At 42.7% G+C, this 26,767-nt stretch overlaps 1 protein-coding gene across 1 annotated transcript in view; it reads left to right on the plus strand.

Moving 5' to 3' along the window:
• Positions 1-16,365, plus strand: part of LOC311231826 (cytoplasmic phosphatidylinositol transfer protein 1-like) — a gene marked incomplete at its 5' end in the record, with an annotated part of 262,145 nt that extends 245,780 nt beyond the window's left edge. Inside the window, 3 exons of the mRNA XM_084318448.1 lie at positions 6,090-6,153; positions 15,385-15,527; positions 16,237-16,365. Of these exons, the coding sequence (XP_084174574.1) occupies positions 6,090-6,153; positions 15,385-15,527; positions 16,237-16,242 (213 nt within the window). The 3' untranslated portion in view covers positions 16,243-16,365. The remainder of the gene's footprint in view (positions 1-6,089; positions 6,154-15,384; positions 15,528-16,236) is intronic.
• Positions 16,366-26,767: the final 10,402 nt, after the last annotated feature.

Here is a 26,767-nt window from a genome sequence, read left to right on the forward strand (position 1 = left end):
ATGATGTTGATGAAGTCAGTTAGACCGACTGAATGTTTTTTTTTTGTGATCAAATTTTTTAACATAAAACAGCACAAATCACAACATAATAACAATAATAATACACAAAAACACACCAAAAACATCGACTCAACACAAGAATGACTAAACAATAAATAATAAATAAAACAGATTGTACAATTAACACCCCAAGCCCCCTCCCTCACCACCCATCGGGAGCCCCAAGTCCGGCACCCCGGCGAGCCAGAGCATCACGCCTCTTTAACACCCCGACCCGCCGGGGGCCCGAACCAAGGGCCCCCCCCCCCCCCCACCTCTAGCCCGTGACCCTCCGACACAATCAAGGGGGCCCAGGCCAGAACACAAACATAATGTGTTTCCTGAGCCCCCTCCATCTACAGGCCCGGCAGCCGCGAACCCCGAACCCGGAGGACCCGCAGTCCGGCGCCCCCACGAACCAGAGCATCACGCCTCTTTAATGCCTCGACCCGCAGAGACCCCGAACCACGGCCCCCCCAGTCAGAGCCCACAGCCGCCAGACCCACAGCCAAAGGGGGCCCAGAACACACACACAATTAAAAATACAATAGAAATCTAAAATAAAAACAAGTGGACAATGGTCTTCGCTCGCTCTTCACCCCCCCCCCCCCCCCCCCCCCCCCCACACTCACCCCAGGACCCCAACGTGAGTTGAATACATAATATATGGTAGATTATCAAGCAGTTGACCATTATATGGTTTTGCAACCGCTGCCAACCAGATAGCAATATTCGCTTCGTTAACCCCAAAAACTCGTGCAGTGGATATCTCCAGATATATCACATCGAGGTAGGTAAGAATCCATACCTTCGGACATAGCTTGTCTGGGTGTATCGATCGTGATGCAATCAATCTCTTGGCGGCTGTGAGGCCGGCTAAAATGAGTCTCTTCACATGTGTAGAGGTCTGTAATTGGGAAACCTCATTCAATAATAATACAGAAGGCAGGACAGGTATACTGCCCTGTCAAGGCAGACCGCAGTAACTTCCAAACAGTGAAACTGAGAAAAATGGCTTTAAAGTGTTTTGACTTGCCATCCAAAATGTGTTATAGGTAGATATATGATAGTACCCAGATGTAACATGTATTAATGAAGAAATCTTTAGGCATACAAAAATATGACGTAATTATTTTAATTAACCCCAAAAAAGCAGATACTGCACTCTGCTGCACGATTTCGTTAAATAATTATACAGGTAATGTACAGGCAAAGTGCAGTAACTTCAAATACAATGTTGTTTTCCCTCCAGCTTTCATATCTTAACCTAGCCATTTTATTTGGATCATCATCATTCCAATATATTCAGGTGTTAAATTTCATTTTCAAAATGGCTAGGTTAAGTTATGAAAGCTGGAGGGAAAACAACATTGTATTTGAAGTTACTGCACTTTGCCTGTACATTACCTGTATAATTATTTAAGGAAATCGTGCAGCAGAGTGCAGTATCTGCTTTTTTGGGGTTAATTAAAATAATTACGTCATATTTTTGTATGCCTAAAGATTTCTTCATTAATACATGTTACATCTGGGTACTATCATCTATCTACCTATAACACATTTTGGATGGCAAGTCAAAACACTTTAAAGCCATTTTTCACTGTTTGGAAGTTACTGCGGTCTGCCTGGGTTTTGAGTGTGATTTTGTAGTTACTGCAGTTTTTAAAACCCCATATCTCCAAAACTGAGCAACATTAACATCTGAAACTTGGTCACAAGATAAAACATTTATTGACAAGGTCAATTTCACTCATGACAAAATTTTGACTTTTTTCGAGTTACTGCGGTTAGCCTTGACAGGGCAGTATAGTCGGAGAGAAAATATCTGATAGCTGGGTGGTAATCTCTTCCCAGAAAAGCTCAACAGGAGGACATTCCCAGTACATATGCATACTGTAAATGTTCCGATGGCCCCGTTTGGACATAAGGTACATCGAGAGTCAGGTCTGAGACCCATTAGATTCAAACGTCTAGGGGTCAAATAAGTCCTATGAATACAATTTAGATGAATCTGTTGGTGATTAGGTGAGGACAGCCAGACATTTTCCCAGACTGCATCCCAATCAAAATCTACATCCAACTCAGGGATATCCTTTCTCCAAATCGTATCCAGGGGGAGGTCCTTATATGAGGACGTAAGTAAATGGCGTTAAAAGTCAGAAACGAAGCCTCTCGATGTCTCTCTGTCATAAAAGAATTTGTGAAAGCGGTGTCGCTCTAGTGGAGCATCCCATGGAACGCCATGAGCCCTCAGAGCTGCTCTTATTTTTTAAATAAAAGAAAAAGGAGGTTCCGTGGAGACCATATCCATTGGATAGATCTTGGAAAGATCGGAGACCAGAGTTATCGAAGATGTCCCCCAGCGTATGGATGCCTTTCTTTTCCCATCTAGGGTACTTAATAGGTTGTCGTCCAATAAGGAGTAAATTGTTATTAAATAGAGGGGAATGTGTGTGCCATTTATGGCGGTTGGTACAATACATCCTTTCTGGGTATCATGCCAGGTCTGGATCACATGAGTAATAAGAGGGCCAAAATGTAATTTGCATTGCTTAATTGAAATGTTAGTATACACTATATCTTGAAGTCTATGTGGGGACACCATCTTCTCCTCCAATGGTCGCCAGGATACAGCTGCTTGAGCGTCAAACCAAGTGGTCAGAGGTCTCAGAGAGAAAGCTTGAAAGTAATATTTAAAGTCTGGAAATGCTAAGCCTCCATCGAGTTTACTTCTTTGGGCAGTTGATCTCTTCAAGCGCGGGCGTTTATTATTCCAAATGAATATATATGAGGCAGAGTGCAACTTCTGCCAGTAACCAACAGGAGGAGGCAACGGGAGCATTGAGCTGATAAAATGTATTCTAGGTAAAATATTCATTTTAATCATTGGGCCTGTAATGAATTTTTTTATTTGGACCATCTGTTGAAGTCATTTGTAATCCCGTCACCCAAGCTGGAGTAGTTATACCGTATCGTCTGGCTAATAGTGGGGAATATTTCAATTCCGAGACATTTAAAGTGCTCCACCATAAGTATGTTTGCAGGCAGGATGGTAGCCTTCGCAGGCGCATTAAGTGGAAGAAAGGCAGATTTTGGCCAGTTGATCTTAAAGCCGGATAGGCTGCCAAACTCATGTATCGCATTGAGAAGATGAGGTAGAGAGACGGAGGGATTCTGCATAAACAGGAGTACATCATCTGCGTATAAACTGATATAGTGCAGTGTGCCCTGAATTGAAACAGGAGAAATAATTTGGGATTGTCTTATGTATTGAGCTAGAGGTTCAAGGGATAAGGCGAAAAGGCCGGGACTAAGAGGGCAACCCTGTCTAGAAGAGCGCAAGAGAAGAGTGGCGAGCAGAACTTTCCCGTTAAGATCTTTGATCATATGAATAAAATCCTCTCCCAGCCCCATTCTTCTAAGAACTGCCCACAAGTAAGACCACTCCAATCTGTCAAATGCCTTCATTGCATCCAAGGACATGACCGCTGTAGGAATTACAACATCCTTGCTGGCATCAATCACATGCAGTAACCGTCTAATGTTATCAGTAACCAGGCGGCCTCTTATGAAGCCGGTCTGATCAGGATGAACTAGAGATGTCATATGCTTTTGAAGTCGTGTGGCTAGAACCTTGGCATATAGCTTAAGATCGGCTCCGAGGAGACTTAGGGGCCTATAGCTGCCACACTCGGTTGGGTCCTTATCTTTCTTGAGTAAAACAGATATAAGTGCCATATTGACATCTCTGGAAAAATTGCCCTCTTTGATTGAATGTAAAATCATTGAGAGTAATAAGGGACCGAGTACATCCCAGAATGCGAGATAGAGTTCCGGTGGGATGCCATCCCATCCGGGAGCCTTGCCCCGTTGCATATCCGCAATCGCCTCTCTAAGTTCAGCTAGCGTGATAGGTGCAGCTAACAGTTTAGCACTATCTTCCGAGATATGTGGTAAGTTGATTTGATCGAGGAAATCCTCCAGCTTGGTATGATCAAAGACCACCTCTGACTTGTACAGATTGTTTTCCTGGTAAATGGCACAGATTTGCATTCTGATTTCCACCCAAATAGACTGAGTTTGTTTTTGCTGTCCTTCTCCCAGTGTCATCTGATTAACTCTTTCACTACCACACTACAGAAGGTTAACCCTTTCACTACCACACTACAGAAGGTTAACCCTTTCACTACCACACTACAGAAGGTTAACCTTTCACTACCACACTACAGAAGGTTAACCCTTTCACTACCACACTACAGAAGGTTAACCTTTCACTACCACACTACAGAAGGTTAACCTTTCACTACCATACTACAGAAGGTTAACATTTCACTACCACACTACAGAAGGTTAACCTTTCACTACCACACTACAGAAGGTTAACCCTTTACTACCACACTACAGAAGGTTAACCTTTCACTACCACCCTACAGAAGGTTAACCCTTTACTACCTTTACTACCTACCTTTACTACCTTTACTACCTACTACCTACCCTTTACTACAGCTCGGAACTAGGCAAAATCTGCATATGGCTCGCCGACAACAAACTATCATTACACATGGGCAAAACAGAGTCCATTCTCTTCGGTTCAAATAACAAACTCAGCAAAACCGACGGCTTCTCAGTTACAGTGGGTGACAATATTGTCACAAGGAAAGATGAAATTACCTACCTGGGTTCCATCCTAGAGGCTAATCTTTCCTGTGACAAAATGGCATCCAATGTAATAAAAAAAGTCAATCAACAAACTCGATTCTTGTACCGGATCTCCTCCCTGGTAAACAAGAATACCCTGAAGACTCTGGCAGGAGCACTCATTCAAGGGTACTACGACTATGCTTGCACCTCATGGTACCAAAGCACCTCAAAGGCACTAAAAACCAAATTACAAACATCTCAAAACAAACTAGTCAGACTACTGCTTGACCTGACTCCTAGAACCCACCTCACCCCTGCACACTTTGCCAACCTAGGATGGCTTAGAGTAGACGACAGAGTACAGCAACTTGCAATGGGCCTGGTCTACAAGATACACTACACGACCAAGGTACCCATGTACATGTCAAAATACTTCCCAAAAGGTCAGTGAATACCACGATCACAACACCAGAGGGAGCTCCACAAATCATGTAAAACCCAGATTCGGCTCAAACAAGGGACTAAACACGTTTCGCAATTATGCCACAACAATGTGGAACGCCCTACCCAAAGCTGTAAAGGAATGTGAATCACTACCCACCTTCAAAAACACTCTCAAAGAACACCTACGGGAGACTGCAATTCAAAACTGGCCCCTACAAATGTCCTAACCCAGTTGTACAATAAAGACCAAGCATGGCTTTGTCAGTATTCCAATGTACAGCCCCACCCAACCCCACCCCACCTACCCAACCTCCTCCAATGTACAGTTTCTATGTCAAATGTATGTCAGTATTCCAATGTACAGTGTGTCCCCCCCTACCCAACCCCCCCCCCCCCCCCCACCTCCAATGTACAGCCCCACCCCACCTACCCAACCTCCCCCAATGCACAGTTTCTATGTCAAATGTATATACACTCTTTTTCTGGATTTCATATGATGAATTGAAAATGGGGGACCCTGATGGAAACAAGACGAAAGTCTTTCTCAGGTCTGCATCCTCTTAACAATTGTATGTATTGAGCTGTACTGTACTGTACCCATTCTGCAATCTGTTAATAAACTTTTCAATCAATCAATCAAAACCACACTACAGAAGGTTAACCTTTCACTACCAACCTACAGAAGGTTAACCTTTCACTACCACACTACAGAAGGTTAACCTTTCACTACCACACTGCAGAAGCTTAACCCTTTCACTACCACACTACAGAAGGTTAACCCTTTCACTACCACACTACAGACGGTTAACCTTTCACTACCACACTACAGAAGGTGAACCTTTCACTACCACACTACAGAAGGTTAATAGTAGTAGTGAAACCTTATGTAGTGTGGTAGTGAAATGTTAACCTTCTGTAGTGTGGTAGTGAAAGGGTTAAAGACTGTATTGTGTTTCTTTCTGCAGGTGGTGCGAGACGTGCTGCTTCTGGGACACAGACAGGCCTTCGCCTGGGTGGACGAGTGGATCGGTAGGTCTGCCAGCCCACACCCCCACACCCCATGGGTCTTCTACGCTCTACACCCACAACCTAGTGACAGCACCCGCTGGTGCAAGTATTAGTATTCAGTAGGGATGTCCGATATTATCGGCCGATATTGGCATTAAAATGTGATATCGGAAATTATCGGTATCGGTTTAAAAAAAAAAAAAACTATTATTATAATTTTTTTTTACATTTATTTTACCTTTATTTACCCAGGCAAGCAAGTAAGAACAAATTCTGATTTTATTTATTGTCAAAAGTATGCATAATGTTGTGTTAATTCCACAACAAGAGATATGTAATGTTAATTACCTGAAATTATTCTGTTTTTTGGGGGGGAAACCCTGCATATATCGGTATCGGTTGATATCGGTATCGGAAATTAAGAGTTGGACAATATCGGTATATCGGTATCGGTAAAAAAGTCAATATCGAGCATCCCTAGTATTCAGTCTACTCACTCAGACTATTCTTTCCAAATAAATTACCAGGCTGCAAGGGCTAAAACATTGGCATTTGTTTTCCGAAGTTTTAGTTCTATACTGTATTCCATAATAAGTTCTGTTCTATCTCAGCATTGTTCATATTATTTTCCTGGTTAAATACTTTTCCATTCCCTTGTATAGTTTGTGCCCACGATGCTATGACATAAGTAGTTACAGTATGAATAAAAGTAGTTATGATCCGCCACACGACAGCCGGTTAACCCTTTCACTGTGACAATACAGAAGGTTAGCCCTTTACTATCACACAACCAACGGCGATGCTCCATCATTAGCATAATTTTTTATTTTATTTAACCTTTATTTAACCAGGAAGTCCGCGGAGCTAATGATGCTAATGATGGAGCATCGCCGTCGGTTGTGTGATAGTAAAGGGTTAACCTTCTGTCGTGTGGCAATGAAAGGGTTAAAGGTAGTGGGCGATTTGTTAACATTCAAAAAGGGGGGTGGCGGGCAGATTCATACATTTTACTAACCAGGTTACATTTCCCAATAATCTATAATCAGATATAGTTAGAGTTAAAGATGATTTGCAAATTTTAGAAAGCCTATCTGATCTGTTGCTGACTTGGAGTCATGTGAGTTAATACACAAACCACTGGCACCAGTGTTTTGGTTTTTCATATACTGAAACTAGAAATTATTAGTATTTGTTAGCAATGCTAATGGAGGTCAATGGGGTATGAAGCTTGCTCTCTGAAAGGTCAACTCTGTTGTGCTACAGAAAGCTGGTTGCAATGTAGCCACCTGCTGCATAACCCATTGACTTCCACTCTCATGGTTAACAAATGCTAACAAATTCTGCTTCCATTGACTTCCACTAGCATGGTTAACATATTCTAACAAATTCTGCTTACATTGACTTCCACTCGCATGGTTAACAAATGCTAACAAATTCTGCTTCCATTGACTTCCACTCGCATGGTTAACAAATGCTAACATATTCTGCTTCCATTGACTTCCACTAGCATGGTTAACAAATGCTAACAAATTCTGCTTACATTGACTTCCACTCGCATGGTTAAGAAATGCTAACAAATTCTGCTTCCATTGACTTCCACTCACACGGTTAACAAATGCTAACAAATTCTGCTTCCATTGACTTCCACTCGCATGGTTAACAATTGCTAACATATTCTGCTTACATTGACTTCCACTAGCATGGTTAACAAATGCTAACAAATTCTGCTTCCATTGACTTCCACTAGCATGGTTAACAAATGCTAACAAATTCTGCTTACATTGACTTCCACTCGCATGGTTAACAAATGCTAACAAATTCTGCTTCCATTGACTTCCACTCACATGGTTAACAAATGCTAACAAATTCTGCTTCCATTGACTTCCACTCGCATGGTTAACAAATGCTAACAAATTCTGCTTCCATTGACTTCCACTCGCATGGTTAACAAATGCTAACAAATTCTGCTTCCATTGACTTCCACTCGCATGGTTAACAAATGCTAACAGATTCTGCTTCCATTGACTTCCACTCGCATGGTCAACAAAATGCTAACATTCTGTTTCCATTGACTTCCACTAGCATAATAACAATATGCTAACAAATTCTGCTTCCATTGACTTCCACTAGCATGGTTAACAAATGCTAATAAATTCTGCTTCCATTGACTTCCACTAGCATGGTTAACAAATGCTAACAAATTCTGCTTCCATTGACTTTTACTCGCATGGTTAACAAATGCTAACAAATTCTGCTTCCATTGACTTCCACTAGCATGGTTAATAAATGCTAACAAATTCTGCTTCCATTGACTTCCACTAGCATGGTAAAAAAAATGCGAACAAATTCTGCTTCCATTGACTTCCACTCGCATAGTTAACAAATGCTAACAAATTCTGCTTCCATTGACTTCCACTAGCATGGTAAAAAAAAATTCTAACAAATTCTGCTTCCATTGACTTCCACTCGCATGGTTAACAAATGCTAATACTTTCAGTGCCAAAAAAAACATGTTAAAAGTAGTTTTTTGATATTTTTTCCTCTTTTTCGATATTTTTATTCATTATTCATCCAGGGACCTTGATGTTAATGGGGAATGAGTCTGAGATCGCCAAAGTGCAATACCGGCCGCATCCAGCTAGACCAGGGGTCGGCAACCTGCGGCCTCGAGGCCGCATGCGGCTCTTTAGCCAATCAGCTGCGGCTCCCTGGCAAAAAAAAATTATAAAATCTTTTTTTTTTACCTTTTTTTTCTCTTATTTTGGAGATCGATGTCATACTGTGACACTGAAATGAAAAAATATTTCATCAACTAAGATATTTAGTCAACAAAAGGCTTACCTTAGTGATATGTGGTGCGAAATTTTCGAACAACAAAATATTTTAATTTTTATTTGATAGATTTTCCACAAATAAGGGAAGGACTTTAATAGAGCTGCATAGTTCAGGGTTTTATTTCAAAGTAGGTCTACAGATGCCAGTGTTTTTTCTCCTTGTCTGTGTTTTATTTCAAAGTAGGTCTACACATGGTAGTCTTTTTTCAAAGTGGACTACTTTTTATTTTATAAATGTTCCACAAATAAGGGAAGGACTCAAATATACCTGAATAGTTCAGGGTTTTATTTCAAAGTCGGTCTCCTCTTCATAAGAGTTTGAGGTTTTCCTTTGTTATAACAGGTAAAAACAGCAATTAAAAAGTCAAAAAAATTCTTTTTGTTGCTTTATAATCCCATTAATGCAACAAACTGTGTGCTATAAGTATAAAGTATAATAAATCGCAAATTACTTTGGGTATGCAATTGTCAGGCGTTTTATGCTAAATGTGGGGTATGCTTGGGGATATATAAAACGTTATACACTGTGTTATCTTCATTTTAAGGGTAAATGGGTTGTGCGGCTCCCTGAGCATTTTATTTTGTGGGACGAGGGAAAAGTGGCTCTTTTGATAGTAAAGGTTGCTGACCCCTGAGCTAGACGGAAGAAAGTCACTGTCAAATGACCATAGTATTGTCCCCTCAGCTATAATATAGAATATAGATATAGCTCTACAAACAAGGTGACGCACTCCTATCTTTAAAGCGTGGCCCGTCTAATCCCTGGCGCTGAATAAGTTTTAACAAATGCTAACAAATTCTGCTTCCACTATATAAAAAACAAAGCCTTTTGGACAGATTGAAATTACTCCCAGGTTTTTAACAAATCAAAAAAGAGGCGGCCAGGTGGTGCAGTGGGCAAGGCACTCACCACCAATGCTGGAGACGCTGGGTTCGCGTGTTCGATCCCAGCTCTCCACATTGTTTTCAGTTTGGCTGGTCATCCGTACTAATACAATTGGCAGTATTAGAGGGTGGGAGAGCTGATGGGTAGGTCCTGGGCGTTGTAAACAGAAAAATACTCCTACAGTTCGGTCTGCTCAGCGAAGGAAGGATCTGGAGGGAGGTAGTGTGACCTTCCACACGTTACACTCTCCCAGTGAGAATCTGAGCTGCCAGGCTGGCTGCCGGCTGGCTGCGCATGTGTCGGAGGATAGCATGTGATAGTCTCCGGCCTCCCGGACCAACAGTAGGGGGGGTGCGCAACAACCAGGAAGGGAGTTGGGAATTGGCATAACGACTAACAGTGGGATGGGACAAAAATCTGAAAAAGAGGAGGGGGAAAAAAGATAGTAAAAAAATATCAAAAAAGAATGAATAAGGGTGACTTATCCCTTAACACAGCACAGCCGACAAAGGGTCACATGACCCCTAGGCATTTTCAATAAATGTATCCTCGTCACTCGGTCGAGCTCCAGCTCTGTCACTCAATGACTTTTCCTAAAAGTACCAGTTTTATCTGCAGCACGGTTTCTGAAATTTCAAAATGACTTCAGGAAAATGGAATTAGAACGTTGTTTCAGCTATTTCTGCTGAGCGGCCACCTCCCTCCCTCCTTGACCCTCCCTCCCTTTCACTCACTCCCTCCCTTTCTCTCTCCCTTTCTCTCCCCCCTCCCTTTCTCTCCCTCCCTCCCTCCCTCTCTCTCCCTCCCTCTCTCCTTCTCCCTCCCTCTCCCTCCCTCTCTCTCTCCCCCTCTCTCTTTATCCCTCTCTTTCCCTCTCTCTATACCTCCCTCTCCCTCCTTCTCATCCCTCTCCCTCCCTCCCTCCCTCCCTCCCTCCCTCCCTTCCTCTCTTTCTCCCTCCCTCCCTGTCTCCTTCTCCCTCCCTCCCTCCCTCATTGACCCTCCCTCCCTTCTCTCCCTCCCATCTCCATTCTAAAGGCTGTCGGGTCATCTGACCCGTTCCCAGCGGGAATTAGTGTAATTTTCTCCATGGCTGTGCCGGTGTTAACAACCGTAACAACGGGGACGTAGTTAATCATTTGTGCTGCCAAGGACTTACTTACCCCCACTTAAAAGTTACGTGCAATTCAGTTGAGTCAGATTAGTTAGATAATATTTATTAAATGTATACAGGCTTCATTTTTGAAGTCTTATTGTAATGCAGTGTGACATGTTAGTACTATGCTGTCAGCATGTAAATCACACCAGTATGTAAATCACTGTACTATGAATGAATACTACTAACCAGTGCATGTCAAGCCTGTAGCAATCCTCCAACCCCCACCATGTCACCACTCAGGGTTCCTCCTCTCAACACCTAACCCACCAATCAGTGTCCAGAGGATTTAATAACCCACCAATCAGTGTCCAGAGGATTTAATAACCCACCAATCAGTGTCCAGAGGATTTAATAACCCACCAATCAGTGTCCAGAGGATTTAATAACCCACCAATCAGTGTCCAGAGGATTTAATAACCCACCAATCAGTGTCCAAAGGATTTAATAACCCACCAATCAGTGTCCAAAGGATTTAATAGCCCACCAATCAGTGTCCAGAGGATTTAATAACCCACCAATCAGTGTCCAAAGGATTTAATAACCCACCAATCAGTGTCCAGAGGATGATTGTTTAAATAACATACTGTCAGACCCCACCTGCTCTCATGTGTCTATAAACAGCTGTTGGAATGGCTCTTCATCGATATCATATCTTTCATGTGTCTATAAACAGCTGTTGGAATGGCTCTTCATAAAGATATCATATCTTTCATGTGTCTATAAACAGCTGTTGGAATGGCTCTTCATCGATATCATATCTTTCATGTGTCTATAAACAGCTGTTGGAATGGCTCTTCATCGATATCATATCTTTCATGTGTCTATAAACAGCTGTTGGAATGGCTCTTCATCGATATCATATCTTTCATGTGTCTATAAACAGCTGTTGGAATGGCTCTTCATAGATATCATATCCGAAAAAGTGACTCCCAAAATCTACTACTGGCGTTGTGAAAGTAAAGTACTTTGATGATGTTGTGGAATATTTTAAATCAGCCATGACAGTGAACTGTTAGAATTTCAAATGAGTCCAATTGTATAAAAATAGAACATATTTTATTATCTGTTTCCGTGGCCACAGAAAGAGTAGGATCAGTTTATAACACAAAGTGTCTGACCAGAAAGTGACAAAGAGCTCTGGTCAGACTTACCATTAAGTACAAAGTTGACACGACGTCAAGAGATGACAAATTAATAACAGATCTGACAAGAGAGGTAAACAAAAATGCCCAAAGTGAGAAAATGAAAACAAAAGATGGGCTTTGTTGTATCTCACACAAGAACTGGAGACAAGGCCTTAAAGGACGACTCCACTTTTTTTGGAAACTAGGGTTTCATTCTAGAATGATGCATAATCCACTTTGACTGAAATAATCTATTCCTCAATATTTCCACAAACACAGGATGATTCTTCCACCCCTACAAAATATGAATTCTACTCCCTGAGAAGCAAAGGTCTGAACACAGACAGTGGCTTCAGTATTATTCATTGTCTTGGAAAATATGATCATGTCCGTAGCTCTGTGTTAAATACATATTTATTCTCTGTACAGCCTTGACTAGTTAATATAGTTTAACTAGTATACAGCTCAGACACTAGGGGGCGACAGTCTGACAGTGTTTCTTAAAACAACAGCCAAAGGGCCAGGAGATGTGACATTAAAGGACGACTCCACTTTTTTTTGGAAATTAGCTTATTTAACATCTTCCCTGGAGTTAGACAAGAAGATACATACCTTTTTTGTCTCTGTGCGTGCATTTTAGCTTTGGGAATAGACGCTCCGTTAGCATAGCTTAGCTTCATCACTGGAAGTGGGGGAGGACAGTAGCCTTACAGTGCCTTACAGTGTATTGCAAGGTCTGACATTGACCAAACTTGATATGCATGACCTTGGTGGGCTCTAGGTCAACTCCTGAAAAGGGGGTCAATGTCAGACCTTGCAATCAAAAGTTAGGGGGCGCACTGAAATTATGGCAAGGGTTATTAGCCCCCTAACTTTGATTGCAAAGTCTGACATTGACCCCCTTTTCAGGAGTTGACCTAGAGCCCACCAAGGTCATGCATATCAAGTTTGGTCAATGTCAGACCTTGCAATACACTGTAAGGCACTGTAAGGCTACTGTCCTCCCCCACTTCCAGTGATGAAGCTAAGCTATGCTAACGGAGCGTCTATTCCCAAAGCTAAAATGCACGCACAGAGACAAAAAAGGTATGTATCTTCTTGTCTAACTCCAGGGAAGATGTTAAATAAGCTAATTTCCAAAAAAAAGTGGAGTCGTCCTTTAATGTCACATCTCCTGGCCCTTTGGCTGTTGTTTTAAGAAACACTGTCAGACTGTCGCCCCCTAGTGTCTGAGCTGTATACTAGTTAAACTATATTAACTAGTCAAGGCTGTACAGAGAATAAATATGTATTTAACACAGAGCTACGGACATGATCATATTTTCCAAGACAATGAATAATACTGAAGCCACTGTCTGTGTTCAGACCTTTGCTTCTCAGGGAGTAGAATTCATATTTTGTAGGGGTGGAAGAATCATCCTGTGTTTGTGGAAATATTGAGGAATAGATTATTTCAGTCAAAGTGGATTATGCATCATTCTAGAATGAAACCCTAGAATGAATGCAGGCACATGCAGTGAGTCGTCTGCAGAAACAGCACTTGTCTCGGTATCATAAAACAACTTGACATTGTTTTCCCGAGCAAAGCCAAGTTGGCAGCTTGAGCCGTAGGAAATGGCTGCCTATGATTATTACCAAAGTGATATTTACTGTTATGAGACCATGCCAGACTATAATCATTCACACTGATGATAAAGGATTATTGTGGAACCATGGAAAAAATTTAAGCCATGTCTGTCTGTCCGTCCGTCTGTCTGTCTGTCTGTCCGTCCGTCCGTCTGTCTGTCTGTCTGTCTGTCTGTCTGTCTGTCTGTCTGTCTGTCTGTCTGTCTGTCTGTCTGTCTGTCTGTCTGTCTGTCTGTCTGTCTGTCTGTCCGTCCGTCCGTCCGTCCGTCCGTCCGTCCGTCCGTCCGTCCATCCGTCCGTCCGTCCGTCCGTCCGTCCGTCCGTCCGTCCGTCCGTCCGTCTGTCTGCCTGTCTGTCTGTCTGTCTGTCTGTCTGTCTGTCTGTCTGTCTGCCTGTCTGTCTGTCTGTCTGTCTGTCTGTCTGTCTGTCTGTCTGTCTGTCACCCACTCCTGGCCACTCGTTCCACAGCCGCAGGGCGCCCAGATGCCCAGATAACGGTCCATCACCCGGACAATATAACAGACTCCCTCCCGCTCCTCTCACTCCTCTCTCTTCTCTCCACTTCCTTTGGAAAAGAACCACAAACCACTTCCCCCACCTTCACACCAGCTGGGTGGCTCTCTCTTACCCCCATCCCTCCCTCCCTCCTCCTCCCTCCTCCCTCCTCCACACACCTCCTCCCTCCTCCCTCCTCCACACACCTCCTCCCTCCCTCCCTCCCTCCCTCCTCCTCCCTCCTCCCTCCCTCCCTCCCTCCCTCCCTCCTCCACACACCTCCTCCCTCCCTCCCTCCCTCCCTCCCTCCTCCACACACCTCCTCCCTCCCTCCCTCCCTCCCTCCCTCCCTCCCTCCCTCCCTCCTCCACACACCTCCTCCTCCCTCCCTCTTCCCTCCCTCCCTCCCTCCATCCCTCCCTCCCTCCCTCCCTCCCTCCCTCCCTCCTCCACACACCTCTTCCCTCCCTCCCTCCCTCCCTCCCTCCCTCCCTCCCTCCCTCCCTCCCTCCTCCCTCCTCCACACACCTCCCTCCCTCCCTCCTCCACACACCTCCCACCTCCCTCCCTCCCTCCTCCTCCCTCCCTCCCTCCTCCCTCCCTCCCTCCCTCCCTCCCTCCCTCCCTCCCTCCCTCCCTCCTCCACACACCTCCCTCCCTCCCTCCTCCTCCCTCCTCCCTCCTCCCTCCCTCCCTCCCTCCCTCCCTCCCTCCCTCCCTCCCTCCCTCCCTCCCTCCCTCCCTCCCTCCCTCCCTCCTCCCTCCTCCACACACCTCCCTCCCTCCCTCCTCCACACACCTCCCACCTCTATCCCTCCCTCCCTCCCTCCCTCCCTCCCTCCTCCACACACCTCCCTCCTCCCTCCCTCCCTCCCTCCCTCCCTCCTCCACACACCTCCTCCTCCCTCCCTCCCTCCCTCCTCCACACACCTCCCTCCCTCCCTCCCTCCCTCCCTCCTCCCTCCCTCCCTCCTCCCTCCCTCCCTCCCTCCCTCCCTCCCTCCTCCACACACCTCCCTCCCTCCCTCCCTCCCTCCCTCCCTCCCTCCCTCCCTTCTTCACCTTGACCTTCATGATGGAGGAGTTACCAACATTTCGATCCCCCCCCCCCCCCCCCCCTTCTTCCAGATATGACTTTGGATGACGTGCGGGAATACGAGCGACAAATGCATGAGAAAACCAACATTAAAGTGTGCCATGAGCAGGAGGAACACTCCACTCCACCAAACCCATCTTCACTGGAGGCCATAGAGATCCATGAGAAAGCAAGTGTATGTGTCTCTTGTCATCCTCTCCTCTGTCTCGGCCTAACTCCACTCCCTCTCCCCCTGTTTCATTTTGGAACTGTTTGATCAACTGACTCCCTCAAGACTGACTACATTCTGACATTGTTAGATATCCACACATCCCTGTGTCTTATGATCATCTTCTGAAAGGGGAGGGGGGGTGCAGTACAGTACAGTACCGTAGTAGTATATTACTACAGTATAGGGTTGCATCATATCCTGTGTTTCCAATTTAAGTGCAGATGAATTGAAAATCATATTTTTTTTCCTTTTGGTATTTTGGTTCCTAGATTTCATTTAATTTCAAACCTTTATTTAAACTCGAAAGGCAACGGCGGTTTCCCTCATTTACAGTCACGGCGAGTGTACTGACAGAGTTATAAGCAAAAAAGGCATATCAAATCATAACAAAGAGACAAGTAAGGATAACAATCAATTAAAACATGTACAACTTGATTGACAAAGGTTGGGGATCAAGGTTTTAAACTCTGCAACAGAGGGGAGAATCTCAAGCTATACATTTTTATTTTATTTTATCAAATTGTTTTTTGAATCACATCGTGTATTTCGGGACTTTAATGGCGATGTGGCTGATGATGCACCATGCTCTAGTTATGTCTAGGAAGAGCTACACACTGCAGCCTTTATCTCACCTCCTGTCACCCATGTCCCCGTCTCCATCTCTCCCACCCAGACATGACGATGGACGAGGTGAGAGCGTTTGAGCGTGCCATCCAGGAGGCCACCAACCAGAAGATTGGGATGTTTCCCCCGTCGATCTCCGTCACCGAGACGCCCTCCTGCGGCCTCACCGGCCCCGCCAGCGCCCCCTCCACCCCCGTGTGTTCCGACGCGCCCGAGTTCCTCTCTGTCCACAAGGATCGGCCGCGCAAGAAGTCCGCCCCGGAAACCCTCACCCTGCCAAGTGGTGTCCCCCAGGGCGCCGATCTGGGCCCGTTGTCAATTTCCAATAACTTCCCCTCGCCTGCGAACCCTTCCTCCGAGTCTGATCAGGCAGAGATAGGGGGGGATTAGCAGGACCTTGGGCTGTTTTCTTTTCTTTTTTTCTTTTTCTGTCCCCACCCCCCACCCCAATGTCTTAGTAGCCCTAACTTCCACACACCAGTTCCCAGAACTTCAAGTCTAGCCATAGCCCAGAAGTCGTACTCTCTCTCCCTCTCTCTCCCTCTCTCTCTCTCTCTCTCTCTCTCTCTCTCTCTCGCTCTCGCTCTCGCTGTCGCTCTCTCTCTCTCTCTCTCTCTCTCTCTCTCTCTCTCTCTCTCTCTCTCTCTCTCTCTCTTACACACACATGCATTGCACACACCTCCAAAAGTAATTTCACAGATCTACAGTTTCCTTCCTCCTCCACAATAAGCAGGCAGCTGTGGCTGATTTCATCTTACTTTAATTCCAGCCAGTCAGTTTAATCTACTGCAACAATAACACATGCTGTTCAAATAAGGTGCAGCCAAAAGGACTTTATTCTCTAAGCCACTTTTCAATAATTGATTGTCATTGTTCAACTTGCCATTTTGAGGTTTTCTTTTCAACCGCAGATTTGTTTTGTGTCACTTTAATTTCCATGCATGTATAATTAACATTTCCAAACATAAAATAGATGAGGTGAAATCAAGAAAACAAACTGTACCGTTGTCCTCATAGTCTAGATAGAACAACATCCAAATACACACAAAAAAAGAAAAATGTACAATTCCCCATAAATATGTTCATGGGCAGCACACTAAAAATGGTACAGTCTTGTACCGTTTGTGATGCACCTTTTTCTCAGCTCCACACACAAAAGATTCAATGTTGTACTTTTTTTTTTTTTTGGAACCCATCCAAACTGACCTCAGATCTGTGTGTGTGCCCGTCCACCACACCCCACACGCTGCAGTCGTGTGACAGATGCAACCTCAGTACAGTCACACGAGAGAGGTCACGCCTCAGGTCTCCACGCCCGCCACCTCCTGGCCCGCTCTTTGCAGTGGACTTTTACACGATGCCTTTCTCCCACTGTTTCAATTCCAAGACCGCCACATTTTCAAGCTGCAGGTAACATTTAGTGTTTATCCCTTTCACAAAGGGTTAACCGTTTGGTGGTGCGGCAGTGAAAGGGTTATAGTTCTATCTGCTGTTGCGGTAACGGAACACTGTGTTACGTTACGTTGTTCTGCAGGTGAATATAGTAGATTTTTTCACCAGTAACACTTTACTTGAAGCACACAACTAACTAATGGCTTATAATGACTTATGAATATTATTAACCTCTTTAGCCCGTGCGGCCCGCCGGCGGACCGCAAATGACATCATGTCATAAATCAAATTATCGTTTTTTTTTGTCAAACGTATTCAAGTATAAACATCATAACCATGACACAACAGCAGTTATAATGTATATTATCATCAATACGTTAGTTTACCAATAGGTTAAATAGTTATTAGATCGATTATAGTTTGAGTTTTTCTGTTGTTTAGATCGCGAATGTCCGTCGGTAATTGTAGTTTTTTTGCTGCCATTTTGATGAGGACATCCAGAGCTTTCGATGAGCATTGGAATTTTTCGGAAATACACTTCCCAGAGGCCTCTAGGTCAAAAAAAGCAAATGGGTTCTGTGTATGAATTTTCTTTATATATCTTATTACTCAGGATAATATACCACAAAACTGAACGTTATTGGCATATATTGGAGCGCAGTTAGTTTGTCTCCCCTATTCTGAGCATTTAGCAACAATTAGATTTGAAATCAGTTTAAAAAACAGTAGATTTCAATCATTATCTGTTCTTATGCACACGTGGTGATACTAAATCCAAATTGTACTCGGGCATTTTAAAGATAAGATTTGGCACAATCCATACATGTGCGAATTGGCTATAATAAGGTCATTTATAATAATAATAATAATAATAATAATAATAATAATAATAATAATAATAATAATAATAATAATAATAATAATAATAATAATAATAATAATAATAATAATAAATTGGATTTGAAGAGAGAAGCGCCTTTCTCAGACTCAAGCACATTTCAAATACTCAGCCATCAAGGACACTGTACAAGGAGAGAGAAGCTATATAAAAGAAAGGGTAAATAAAAATTAGGAAAAAATGTATTATGAATATATGTGTATAGTAACAACAGGAAAAAACAAATAAGATAAAAAAAAGGAAGCAAGGTGCTGTCCAATTGGATGAAGTGGTAACAAGAAAGTTAACAAAAACTAAAACAAAAAACATAACAAACAAACAAACAACAAAAAACAACAGGATCTATGGCATAAAAGAAAAGAGTCAGGGGGTGGGCTACTTGGGAGCAGGGCCGTGTTTTGCGTGAAGGCAAGTGTGAACAGGTGTGTTTTTAGGTGGGTTTTGAAGAGGTTGATGGTGTCAGAGCCTCGGATGGAGGGGGAGAGGGAGTTCCACAGCCTGGGGGCAGCTACGGAGAAAGCTCGGTCTCCCAGTGTGGAACGCCTGGTGCGGGGGATGGTGAGGAGGTCGGAATTGGAGGAGCGGAGGCCTCGTGCTGGAGTGTAGGGGTGGAGTAGGTTGGTCAGGTAGGAAGGGGCCAACCCGTGCAGGGATTTGTAGGTGAGGAGGAGGATCTTGTCGGGGATTCGGTAGTTGATGGGGAGCCAGTGGAGTTTTTGCAGGGTGGGGGTGATGTGCTGCCAGGGTTTGGTGCGCGTGAGGACCCTCGCAGGAGAGTTTTGGACGTACTGTAAGCGATCCAGAACCTTCTTGGAAGGTTGATAAGCCTGCTATTCTATATTCTATAATAATATTTCAAATTGGCGGCTGAGTGGCGCAGTGGGCAAGGCGCTCGCCACTAACGCAGGAGATGCTGGTAGCGAGCCCAGCTCTCTGCGTTGCTACCGGCTTGGCCGGCCGTCGTACAAACACAATTGGCAGTGTTAGAGGGTGGGAAAGCCGGTGGGTGGGGATTGGACGTTGTGGACAGCGACTCCTACAGGTCGGTTGGGTGACGCCGGTGCGGCGGAAACAGGAAGTATCGGGGGCAGCGTGAGCCTCCCACGCGTTACTCCTCGCCACTGAGAGTTCGAGCTGCTGCGGTGAAAAGATGCAACAGGCTGCCTCCTCGTGTACCGGAGGGGACATGTGATGCAAGGCTTCTATCCTCACTACAGCCGACCAGTGGGAGGCATAGTCTAGCAACGTTCAAGACAGGGGAGGGAAGAATTGGAAATACGAAATTGGGATGGGAGAAAAAATAGAAAATGGGGAGAAAAAGTGGATAAAAAAAGTTATATTTCAAATTGCATTGGTCCGGATGGGAGAATTCAGTACTGTATCTACAAAACCTTCTGTTTAATCATCTTCCCTTTATTCATTTCCTTAGATTTTTTGTACACGTGATCTCAAGAAGGTACTGGACTAGATCAGTTTTTCATGTCTGGTCATTTTTAGCATGGTGTTATTCACTGTCAAAGATGCAAAGAAAAATCATAATTCATATTCTCCTTTGTTTCATCACAATTTAAGCAAGCCTAGTAATAGACACAATATTTTTGACACTGGGAATACATTCACTGAGGTCCATAGATGTCCCTAGATACCAAGAACATGCAAATGGACCTTGTAGTGGAGCAATATTCCATTTACTTAGGTATGTATTTTAGGCGGATCTTCAGAGAATAGGGCTCCAGGCTTAAGAGGTTAAAGGCCCACTTGCATGTTGTATTTTTGTTCAATAAACAATGTGACTAGGCCAACGGTGACTTTCATGAAGAGGGGGGAAATAATTATCGAAATTGACCCAGTTTTAGCGTTTTTATCAAAAATGTTGTCCGCCCAACTACAATCACCACGTGCATATTTTAATCCATGGTTCATAACGTGCGTGTGTCATCTTAATGATGACGTCACACAAGGTACAGAGCAGCAGGGGGCCTGAGAATCACAGGCAGGTAGTGGTGGAAGCAAAGAGCCTTCTTGTTACTACTAGGCTAGCCGAGTAGCTAGTATCTGTTTCACCTAACACTATTGCTCCGTGATCATAGCCATTTATCTCTAAAGCTAACCACTATTTGTAAAAGCCACAACCACGTTACCATATTTGTAAATATACTAATGTAAATCATTGTGTCGTTGTACATATTGTGTATATAACGTTAGTAGCTAAGTTAGCTAGCTTGCTAGCCAGCATTCTCGAAACTCCTAACATGCCCCGATTTAAAATGGTTCTCTCCTCTTTGTATACCTTTGTCCTCACAAACAAAGTATTCTGCCAGGGAACTTATGGACACGACAGTAGTAGTAGTTATAAGGTGTTTGAGCTTGTAACGTTAACGTTAGTTAGCTATCGTGGTAGCCCCTTTCGTGACCGAGTGCATCAGTCATGAAAGGGGCTACTATCGTATCAACATGCTGTGACGTGTAGCTTGCTAGCCGGCATGATGCGTGCAGTGCTTTGCCCCACAGGTCTGAGAAGAGGACCTGCACATTTTACTCGTTCCCGAAACTCTTTTACATGCCCCGATTTAAAGTGGTTCACGACAGTAGACATAATGCTAACGTTAACGTTAGCCAGAGCCATATAGCCAGCTTGGTACTATGACCCGTGACGGGGATAAGTACAGCCTAACAGACCAATAGCGCTGCTGTACTGAACAACAGGCTGCCTAGTGGTACATGTAGTTCTTTTTTTACGACATTAAAACCCTTATAACTACCTTGTTTCAACCAAAAATGCAGTTGTAGCTGGTCCATCAAAGTCTCTCCGACGATTAAACCCATTTGCGTCTTGTAAGGCGTCCATTTGGATCAAGGAAATGGCTTTCTGCACTCGTCAAACTCCATTGTAGTGGATGAGAAGTAGGGGAAAGTTACCTTCAGTGACGTCACGGCACTGATAACGTCTGATAAGCTTTTTGATTGGCTCCATACATGTTATTCGTGCGTGGACATTTTTAACCCTTTCTGAGTGGAATTTCCGGCGTCAAATGGAAAAAAATAAATAATGAAATTAGATACCAATGATGTAAACTACCCATAATTGAAGAGTAGGGTTTAACCTGCAAGTGGGCCTTTAAGTATAACTGCTGTTATTTTGGTGAAATGAAGTAAATGTGCTTAAAGATTTTGTTCTCAAGTACTTAGTTACTTTTATTGCGAAACCATTCAAATGTTGTGCATGTTCCAAAATTGTCCTCCCAAAATGAACTAAGATCTCCCTTTCACTACCACACTACAGAAGGTTAACCTTTCACTATCATACTACAGACGGTAGTGAGGATTTGTATAGTCGACTTTGATTGGCCGAAATTTGCCGATAGTCGACTGGTAGTCGACTACCCCCCTGAATGCAATTTTTTTATATATAGATTATTTAAAAAAATTGGGGGGGGGGTCATTCCATTTGGGCTGTGGGGGTGCTTAATGTCTGAAGGAGTCGACTGAAGTTAGCCTTGCTGGTATGTGCACCATTAGTGTTAGCCACGCATCTAGGCCGCTTTGCTTTTGGAAAGAATGATTACAAACAATAAAATTTATTATAATCTTTTTATTTTTTTGTGCATTCGACTAAGAGGTTGGCAGTTGACTACGGCTCCTTTCGATCGATTAGTCGACTATTCGACTAGTCGAGGTCAGCCCTAATGAACGAGTTCCAAGTGTTTAGACTTAATCAGCCTGGCACTATACTTTGGTTCTGCATATTCATAACTATCCTTCTAACTAAGTGGAGGAACACTTTGGAGTTTGGAGTGACGGAAACGTGCGCACAGCGGAGGCGACCTGTGAAAGTCTAAACCAGGGGTAGGCAACCCTAGGCATGCGTGCCCGCATAGGCACGTGGGGGCATTTTCATTGGCACAGGGGGCAGCATTAAAAAAATTATTATAATTATTATTTTTATTTATTTTTGCTTTGAAATATTATAGTGAAATATTTTGCACTGTTGTCGCATTTATCTTGTTGAAATCCTCCCACAGGTTCTTTTTTGTATGTCGAGTATATCAAGGAGGCTTTTCTCTGTAGCTCAGATGTTTTGTTTGAAGGCTTGCCAAACAAAGAGACAATCAAATCAAGGATAAAAGATATCCCCATGTCAGCTTGAAGTGTCGAGCGACGCATCAACGAAATGTCCGAAAATATCAGAGAACAGCAAACAGCTGGATTAAAAGATGCTCCGGTGTGCAGCTTAAAGGGACCAACTACAGCCCCCAGATAACGGAGCTCAGTAAAGCAAAACTGTTTGTCTGCATTGCACCCCCGCCCCAACTCAGATTTAGGGTTGATACAACCATCATAATAATATTGTTAATAATAACAATAACAATAATGATGTAATAATGTAAAAATTATCATTAAAAATACCTGATTATGAGGGAAAAAAATTACGATGCATGGAATATTTTTGATATGGCACACTAGTTACAACTATATTTCAAACAGGCACTTCATGTCAAAAAGGTTGCTGACCCCTGGTCTAAACTAAGCTTATTAGATGCTTTGTTAGCTTTGCATCGAGCGCATTGTGTCCCCAGGCTTGCTGATACTATTGCCTGCCAGTGTTGGTAGGTACTGTGGTAATAGTTTTGCAGGGCTCAGAAAGACAATTGACCTACATCTCAAACCCGCCCTCTTTTCCTTTCCTCTGCAGTTGTGATTGGAGGATCAAGAAAAGAGGATAGGGTTTTGATAGGATCATTTTGAAGTCAGGAGATTGTTTGCTGCCCTTGTTTTGTGCTCTGCTTACGTTGCTATTTGTCATTGAAAAGGTGACGGTGGAAACATACGGAGAGATGGTTTTCTCTGATGGATCCCCTCCCCCTGATTTTTTATAATCAATGCATTCAATGAGTGGTTCTCATAACCTGCATGGAATGTTCACTAACATATACATATTATGCTAAGTATATATGTATATATACAGTAAATTGCAGGATGTTATAGGTGATGCAAATGTATGGGTTAAGTGAATGCCAACACGGTAGGCTCTGTAATGAAGAAATCTTATACCAGTGAAACTGAGCATGTCCCGGGAGTATAGGCCTACAAACTCTCTCAACTCAGTGCCTCTGCATGCAAACAAGTGTTGTCTCGTATGTATACCGAAACCTCTGAACATATTTCAAACGCAACATTTTGTTGTGGGACTTAACCTGTTGTTTTTTATCGAAAGCGTTTATTCAGTTCACCGCAATTTACAAAGAGTGTAACATACAACCTCGTATAGCCATGGCCTACTGCTTGATCAAATACAATTATTCACATTGACTCACATTATCGGGTTTTCAAAATAACAAGAGGTAGCTCATTGGTATTATCTTTTAAGAAATGTACCATTTACTTTTACCTATAGACTCCACACACATCTTGCACTTTGCGATCTTTGCTGCCTGATTTTGACAATGAAAGCACCTTGTTTTGTTTCGTTGGACCAATTCCTACAGCATATTAAATGTCACGTTGGAGAGAATCCTTTATTATGGGCCACATACATTTTTCCAAATGTATTTCCAGTTTGCTGGTCCCCGGCTACGCTATGTCAGCTACATATCACAGCTGATCAAATGAACGTTGACTGAGATCAGTTTAAGCCCCTGCGGGCAACAATATATCTTTATATTTCTCATTACTTAGCACTTAAACGTGAAATTCAGGCAATTTAATTGTCAAACACTCACCCCAATGTCGAGCACGACTTGAGTGAAAATAAGGATTTGACCATTAAAATAAAAATGGCAGCATCCAAAGAACAGACAGACGCTCTTTTGATGTGTTGAAAAATTGGACCATTTAAATAACTTCAGGGTGAGTATTTGACAAATAAGTGGCCTGATTTCATGTTTAGGTATACTACAAAAAACCTTTGAGTTAGAAAAATGTAATTATATGAGATATATTGTCACCCGTGGGGGAGTGGCTCAGTTAACATACATTTGCTGATATGTAGCTAGCATAATGTTTCATCTTACAGCTGTGATATGTAGAGCATAATGTTTCATCTTACAGCTGTGATATGTAGCTAGCATAACGTTACATGTTACAGCTGTGACCTGTGATATGTATAACGTTACATGTTACAGCTGTGATATGTAGCTAGCATAACGTTACATGTTACAGCTGTGATATGTAGCTAGCATAACGTTACATGTTACAGCTGTATGTAGCTAGCATAACGTTACATGTTACAGCTGTGATATGTAGCTAGCATAACGTTACATGTTACAGCTGTGATATTATGTAGCTAGCATAACGTTACATGTTACAGCTGTGATATGTAGCTAGCATAACGTTACATGTTACAGCTGTGATATGTAGCTAGCATAACGTTACATGTTACAGCTGTGATATGTAGCTAGCATAACGTTACATGTTACAGCTGTGATATTATGTAGCTAGCATAACGTTACATGTTACAGCTGTGATATGTAGCTAGCATAACGTTACATTTTACAGCTGTGATATTATGTAGCTAGCATAACGTTACATGTTACAGCTGTGATATGTAGCTAGCATAACGTTACATGTTACAGCTGTGATATGTAGCTAGCATAACGTTACATGTTACAGCTGTGATATTATGTAGCTAGCATAACGTTACATGTTACAGCTGTGATATGTAGCTAGCATAACGTTACATGTTACAGCTGTGATATGTAGCTAGCATAACGTTACATGTCCCTTGTGATGTTGGATCAGTTCTCTTTCCATGAATGGACCATACATGATTTCACATGTCATTTTAATGGTGATTGTGATTACCTTTACGTGAGCTACATATGTGATGACGCATGAGAAATCATGTAAGCACATGTGGAATCATGCCAATGACATGTGAAGTGTTCCAAAAACCTGTTAGAAATGCACGTGATGACATGAAAGATATGTTATTTTTCGCAATGCAAAATTCATGTGGCCTTATTGTTAGGAATTTGCCCTAAAATATTGACCATATTCTGTACAAAGGATTCTCACAGGCTTCAAAAGGACAGGCTGGACACACGATGGACTAAGGCTTGTTTGTTTGCTATTCAAAGTTGTGAATTAATCTGTGCTCCAGCCTCCTGTGTCCTTTTGAAGTTTGCTTTCCTCAACCTGAGAAGCACCTGATTCAGCTGTATTCCCCTATAACCCTGTTTCAACTAGAATATCACATAGAACCCTGTTTCAACTAGAGTATCACAGAGAACCCTGTTTCAACTAGATTATCACAGAGAACCCTGTTTCAACTAGATTATCACAGAGAACCCTGTTTCAACTAGAATACTAGATTATCACATGCTGTTATTTTCAAGAAAACTCTAGCTATTTATTAGGGATGTCCGATATTATCGGCCGACCGATATTATCGGCCGATATCGGCAGTAAAATGTGATATCGGAAAATATCGGTATCGAGATTTTTTTTTTTTTTTTTTTTTTTTTACATTTATTTAACCTTTATTTACCCAGGCAAGCAAGTAAGAACCAATTCTTATTTTATTTATTGTCAAAAGTATGCATGTTGGTTTAATTCAACAACAAGAGATATGTAATGTTAATTTTTACTTTTTTAATTATCATATTTTGCACAGATAATGCTTACATTTAGAAAGCCTTTTGAATGCATCCAGTGAAATTATTAATTACCTGAAATTATTCTGTTTTTTTGGGGGGAAACCCTGCATATATCGGTATCGGTTGATATCGGTATCGGTATCGGTATCGAAATTAAGAGTTGGACAATATCGGAATATCGGTATCGGTAAAAAAGCCAATATTGAGCATCCCTACTATTTATCTTTAACTGTAGCTTTTTGTCTTTGCTGTTCTGATTTAATTACTTCACAGGCATACAAGTGTTACATACCTGTTACCAGCCCCCTGTACAGATATAATATGTATAGATTATACATAACTCTGGTATTGACTTTTCTCTTGTCAGGGACACAGAAATCCAGGGATATAGTTGTTCGAACTGTGGGTTCTGAAAAGTAATGCAAAATAACTTGTGTTCATTTCAAAGAGTAACATAATATTATTAGGTATTGTAAATACTATAGTTACTGGCTATAATGGCTATAATATTGGTTTCTTACATTGATTTCAGTTTCAGGTTGCATTTATACAGTGAAGGTGTGGCATGGGTGTGTTTTGTGAAAGGTTTTAAATGGACAAAGAAAGAGATAAAGTTGTGTGTATGTTATATGGATGGTGTGATGTTAGATCTTTAAGGACCTTTTTGTACAGACACAGATTATGATTATTTCATA

This window comes from Notolepis coatsorum, assembly GCF_963971535.1.
Source record: "Notolepis coatsorum genome assembly, chromosome: 7".
NCBI lineage: Eukaryota > Metazoa > Chordata > Actinopteri > Aulopiformes > Paralepididae > Notolepis > Notolepis coatsorum.